Source organism: Manacus vitellinus, unplaced genomic scaffold, assembly GCF_001715985.3.
Source record: "Manacus vitellinus isolate BGI_N305 unplaced genomic scaffold, ASM171598v3 scaffold_25_pilon, whole genome shotgun sequence".
Lineage (NCBI taxonomy): Eukaryota > Metazoa > Chordata > Aves > Passeriformes > Pipridae > Manacus > Manacus vitellinus.
In genome coordinates this window covers 4,518,420-4,524,442 of record NW_021939882.1, presented here as the reverse complement: position 1 = coordinate 4,524,442, position 6,023 = coordinate 4,518,420, and the positions used below count along the sequence as shown (strand labels likewise).

Sequence of the window (6,023 nt, the reverse complement as noted above, 5' to 3'; positions counted from 1 at the left end):
GAAGGGCGGGGGTCTAGAGTGGGGCACCTTCACCTGCCCGAGGGGGTTGTTGGGTTGGGCAACTTCGGTTTGGGGAAAAAATACCGAATTCCCACACCCAAACACACATGCTGTGAGCAAACACAGCTACCTCAAAACCCCTTCCATATCTGCTCCTTCCTGGTGCCCCTCATGTGCCCGGCATCTGCCGGGCCGCGGTGCTCATGCCACTGTCACTGTCCCTCTCCCCGCAAGGGAGATCTGGGCTCGGGAGACTTGTGGGGTGTGTGAGAGAGTGCCTCACGTGTGGCAGCAAGGACAGTGTCTCCTGGCACCCCTCTGGGGACAGCAGGTTGTGACAGAAATATGTAAATCACACATACCCTGTTATCACTTGGGAAAGCAATAATTGAAATATTAGATGGGCATTAGCAACTGGCCTCAAGAAATTCCCCATTTGGGGCACACTCAGCCCAGGACTGCTGTGAGGCAGCAGCCTCTCTCACCTCTCCATGGCTGGCTGGGAGCCAGCTCCTGCCCAGACACTGCTCCCTGCCTGGATGGTGTTTGTTGGTCCCTCCTGTCTGGATCAAGCCTCTCATAACATGGGGTCATCTGTGGTCAGAGGTGCTCATAAGCCAGGGCTGCCAACACCAGCAGGCTCGGGCTGCTTTGTGGCTGGGAATTGCAGAGCAGCCAAATGAGAGGATGGGCTCAGGCAGGAATTGCTTCCAGGGCAGGTGCTGACACCTGGGTACCTTCTGCACAGCCCATGAGTGACCCATGAGGTTTGCTGCCCCAGAATGGTATGAGCCAGAGAGGCTGCCTTGGCTCTGGGAGGGAGCACTGTGTCCTGCCTCAGTTTTCCCACCTTTGCCATGCAGGAGAACAGTTAGTTACTGTCCATAAAATTATTTGAAAATGAAAAGACTCCTGCTGTTCTGTTATTATTGTTATTAATAATATCCTCCAGGCTTTATCACTGAAACTGCTGCTGGAGATGGAAGTTTCCTGTAGCCACAAACAGTTAAGCTTGATTTAGGGAGCCCTAGTTTATATAAGTAAAACAATTATAAATAAAATTGGTTCAGTTAGTGCTGCTCTAAAGCAGACAGGAGTGGTTACCAGGGAAATGGTGCCATCTCCACCTCAGTCCCCAGCCCCTCCCATGTTGGTGTAAAGCTCCCAGAGCTGGGGTTGCTCCTAAGGGAGATCTCCTGTCTTGAGCCCCCTGCACCCTGGCAAACCCCTGCAAGGGGCCCCACATCTCTCTGCTGCCTCACACAGGAACCTTGTGATGGCTTTTTGGGCAACAGGCTGGGCAACATTTGATGGCAAGGAGAGCATTCAATCCACTCGATGGGAGACACCAGGACAGGAGGGGGGACCAGAACAGGCAGAAGCAGAGCTGGCCCTTGGCACAGTGAAGGCAAAACCCTTGCTGTACCCTCGGAGGACCCTGCTGACCTGGCTCCTGCAGAGATATCCTACAGCTTCCTGGCCTGTTTGTAATGGTTCAGTCCTGTCACATGCCTGAAAATTGTGATGGACAAGCAAATAGGAAACCAGAGCACCACAGACACCAGGAAAAATGTTTGTGTGGAAACAACCTTATTAGTTTTATGAAAAAAATAAGCCCAACCTCCCCCCCAACCCAATAGTTTGCAGTGGAGGGAATGCTGAATGGCCCTGGGAATGTCCGTCATTCCCAGAGGCTTGCAGAGGGATTCATCAGGGACTCAGGCATCCATGATGGGGTAATTCAGGTAAACCCAGGAGAGGTCCAGCAGTTAGTGGGACTGGCATCCCCACCTCCCTGTCTCTGATCTTTCCCCCAGCTCCCAGCTGGAATACCCCCACCACTCCCCCATGAGTGCTGAGGCCTCAGAGCCACGGAGCTGGGGCCCAGGACTGGGTACCCCAGGGTGTCCTCTCTCGACTCTGGATAAACCTCAAGAACAGCAAGAAACTGCAGAAGGCAGGAGGTGGCTTTGGCTATTTCATTTAAGAAGAGCTTGTTTTTGGGATGGCTGGAAAGCTGCCGTTCCGGCACCTTGGGAGGATAAACTGGTCATATGGGGTTTGCAGGGAAAGCCAACAGCCCTGGAGGCATCGGAGCTCAGGCTCTCACCTTGGACATGGGGGTGCACCCAGCTCCCCATGGGGTCCTCAACACTTCTCTGTCCCATGCCCCAAGCTCTGCATTTCTGATCCTGAAGGTGCCCCCAGTCATGGCATGTAAAGGCAGGGAGGGCTTTAAGGAGCTCCTACTGAGATCCCACTTTCCTGCAACTGTGCCTGGGGCCTTTTCCAACCCATAAGTAAATACACAGAGCAGCTGAGCACAGGGGGATGGGACACCCCTATCCCAAACCCATCCCAGAGCCCTGCTCTCCCCCAGCCCTGGGTGCTGTGGCTGCAGCAAGAAAATCCTCCCCCCCTCCACCATGTGCCTGTGGGGCAGCAGTGACAGACGCCAAGTGCTTCAGGAACCATGTGGCTTTAGGTCCCGGGAGAACCCACAGACTGATACAGAAACAAGGTTGGAAAAGTAAAGGAAACACAGAGCATAAAATGATCTGCAAGACTCCAATTCACTCTCAGGGGCGCAGAGGGCACCTCTGCCCCATACAGCACCGAGAATCATGTAGAGCTGCAATATAGAGATCTCTCTATGTATATATTTATAGGTATGTATATATTTATAGTGCACTGCATTTAAAACAGCCGGGCCTGCTTCTTCAGCTCATTCCTCTTCCACAGGGCCAGGCGGTCGAACTCAGCAATGGTCATGCCGAAGATCTGGTAGAATTCCTCCTGGGAAAGGTGCCGCTGGGGAGAGACAGGATGCTGGGCCAGAGCTGGGGACTCTGGCCACCACCCAGGGCCAACAGCAACCACCCAGGCTGGAGGGGCTCTGAGGGCATCTCCTGCCCGCTTGGGGCAATGGGGTGCCACAACTCTCAGCACTTCTCACTCTGGAGAGGGGGAGAACCTGCCTCCCTCCTGCCCCTGCCAAACACAATCGTGCTGTGGGCATGAGGAACAGCTCTGCTCGGCCAGTGGAGCAGCAGGACCACCGTGACAGTGCTCCTGGGGAGACATAGAGATGCTTCTACACATCCATGAGCCCCTCACAGCCACACGCTGGCTGCTGGGGCTAAAGGGACACCCCACGGGATCAGGTCCCTCCGTGCCCTGAGGAGAATGTCCCCAGTGGAAAAGGCTCTTCTCACCTCTAACCGAGTCCTGTCCACATCTTTGGGCAGCTGGTTCCTCCCCCTTGTCTTCACCAGGAGCAGCTCATAGGGGTATATCTGCACAGTGACAGGAAGACCATGAGGCAGCTCCAGAGACAGAGGAAGACAACTGAGACACACTTGGGAATGAGGCCATGGGGACCACCAGGGCAAAACCTCCTCCTGCCATGTCTAGCAGTGTTTGGGTGGCACAACTGACTCCAGCGACTGGATGGGACAATGCATAGGAGGGACTTGCTCTCAGGGTGATCCTGATCCACCTTAAATCCCCTTGGTGGCTCTGGAATAGCCTGCTCACTCTGCGAAACCAGGAGTGACCCAGGTACAAGTGTGAGTAGGAAATCACGGCAAAACCACCTTTCTCTGTTCCTCACCCAGGAGACAATTCTGCTCATCCGAGTGCTTGGAACCCTGGCAGGAGGGGATGGACTCTGGTCCGAGCCCCACAGTCCTGGGATGGGGCTGTCATGTAGGGGATGGAGGGGGACAAAGGCAGGGCATTGCAGGAAGAGGGCAAAACTTCCCCCTGAAGAGCCTGGGGACACACAGACACATCTCTGGGACTCCCACCTCTGGCTGACAGCCAAGCCTTGCAGCAGAAGCATCTTACCTTGTACTCTGTGGGGAGAGAGAAAAGAGAGACATGAGCCATGATGACCCCTCCGCTGCCAGGATCTCGCACCATCCTCCCTCCAGCCTCATTTTCCAGAACTGCCTGCAGGTGGCAGCCCCACAGGATTTGGCTCTGGAATGCCTACAGGGTCCCTGGCCCCGTGGCCCCTTACCTCGCATCCCCCAGTTGACGGCATTCGTGCTGTCGTAGTGGAAAAGCTCAGCGCTGGGAGGCTGTGGGAGGAACAGAGGGAAGAGGAGTAAGAGGGGCTCTCCTCCAGACACTCAGCATGGCATCTCCCATGTTCCCAGGAGAGAAGGCACCCCACCATGCCAAAGCAGGACCCGCTCCCCACACCTGGCAGGGGGGAAACTGAGGCAGAAGGAGGTGAAGTGACAAGCCCAAGTCATACAGAGGCAGGACCAGAGCTCCTGGTCCCAAGCAGTCACTAGCCCAGGATACAAAGCAAAGCTCTTGTGCTGGAAAGCAATACCAGTATCTCTCTGAAACATGCCTGTGGAAGGTTCAGGGCAGGCACTGCCTGAACAAGGCACTTTGGACCCCAATAAAGGTCATTTTGGATTGGCACAGGGCAGCAATGACAGCAGGGATGCAGAGAAGGGAGAAGCAGGACACCCTAGTCTTGGAAGGGCAGCACTGGGGGCTTTAAGAAGCCTGGGAAGAATGACAAACAGCACAGAGAGGCCTGGTGGCAGCTGGATGTGAGCAGGAGGCACTTACCCTGTGCAGCCCATTCCTCCTGTAGGCAGGAAGGGAGGCCGACTTAGAAATGAGGGGATCTGCAAAGAAGCCAGCAAGATGTGTAAGAGAAAATGCAGGGATGAGCCTCACATCCCAGGACAGCACCCACTGGGCCACCCTACCTCTGTGCTCCCACAGAGCTGTCACTACCCAGCTCCACAGTCACCCAGCTCTGTCTCCTTCCAGCTCCAGCTCATTTCCAGCCTGGCTTCCTCCTGTGCTGATATTCCTCTCCTGAAAATCCCTTTCCCATGGCAGCCTTCCCTCTTCACTCCTCAGCACAACACATTCTCCTCTCTCAGTTTCTCTGACTTATCCTCTCCCAGTGCTGCCATCAGCTCTGCCCTGGTTCAGCTCTACCCTTGCACAGGCTTTCAAGGGCTCCTTTTTTGCTTCCCTTCTTCCCTCCCTGGTCCCAGCACCTCCTCCAGCTTGGGTTCCGGACCCCCGAGCCATGGGGGACCAGCCGTGGAGGGCTGTAGGGTCACACACTCACCGCTGTCAGCCAGGTAGTGGGTTCTGGGAGCTGCAAGGAGAGCAGAGCCAGTTGTCAGGGAGGACCAAGTACCCCATGCCATGCAGTGCTGCCTGTTCCCAACCCCACGGGTCCTCCTTGGGGCTCCCTGGAGTCCTGCAGGGCTGAGGGGCTCCATGAGCACCTCCAAACAGTCTCAGCTCCATGAGGGCAGACGTGCCATGAAGATGGAGACCATGAAGCAGGCAGGGCCATCTGTGCTGCCAGGCTCTCAAGCAACCCCAGCCCCATCGTAGCCCCAAGGACAGAGGAGATGGGTGCCCTGGGTGCTGTGTGGTAGCAGCAGTGCAAGCAAGGCAGCCCTGAGGCTGCTCAGCAGGTCTGGGGTGCCAGGAGGTCCCAGAGGTGCCATGAGTGAAGCACACGTGCAGCCAGCCCAAACAGGTCAGAGCAACCCCAGCGTGGTTGCGATGCCAGATTCTCAAGGGACCCTTCAACCACCCCACGAGGCACTTCACCAGGTTGCCTGGACACCCACTGGGTGATGCCCCTTCCCAGCTGGGACACAGGGAAAGAATGGAGCTCTCCAGAAACGAAAAGAGCTTTCCTAGGCCAACTCTGTGCCCAGCACCTCTCCTCTCCCCTCCCCTTCCTAGTCTCATTCTTCCCTCTCCACCCCAGCAAACTTCCCAGAGGGGCTGGCCCATACTGGGCGGGACAGACAGACAGACAGGATCATCCTTACAGCCATTGAGGGAGCCCTCATAGCCAGTCGTGTGCAGGGCTTCTCTGCTGCTGGCCGAGCTGCGAGGGGGTGTCCAGGGGTCTGCGTAGGAGTTGGACCGAGCCTTCATCTCCTCCCTCAGGATCAGCCTGCCAATGCCACTCTGGATCTGGACAGAGGAGGGAAAGCCACCTCGCACCCCTCCTTTCC

At 56.2% G+C, this 6,023-nt stretch overlaps 1 protein-coding gene across 9 annotated transcripts in view; it reads right to left on the bottom strand.

Moving 5' to 3' along the window:
* Window positions 1-2,459: 2,459 nt before the first annotated feature.
* The window catches only part of ABLIM3 (actin binding LIM protein family member 3), a 53,038-nt gene continuing 49,474 nt past the window's right edge, over window positions 2,460-6,023 (bottom strand). For 8 of the 9 annotated variants that reach the window (XM_018073661.2, XM_018073662.2, XM_018073660.1 and 5 more), the window contains 7 exons: window positions 5,835-5,982; window positions 5,111-5,140; window positions 4,594-4,652; window positions 4,025-4,085; window positions 3,850-3,857; window positions 3,216-3,296; window positions 2,460-2,811 (listed from right to left, as the gene is read on the bottom strand). In XM_018073661.2, the coding sequence (XP_017929150.1) occupies window positions 2,698-2,811; window positions 3,216-3,296; window positions 3,850-3,857; window positions 4,025-4,085; window positions 4,594-4,652; window positions 5,111-5,140; window positions 5,835-5,982 (501 nt within the window). In that variant the 3' untranslated portion in view covers window positions 2,460-2,697. The remainder of the gene's footprint in view (window positions 2,812-3,215; window positions 3,297-3,849; window positions 3,858-4,024; window positions 4,086-4,593; window positions 4,653-5,110; window positions 5,141-5,834; window positions 5,983-6,023) is intronic. The other variant, XM_018073664.1, reaches the window with a different exon arrangement.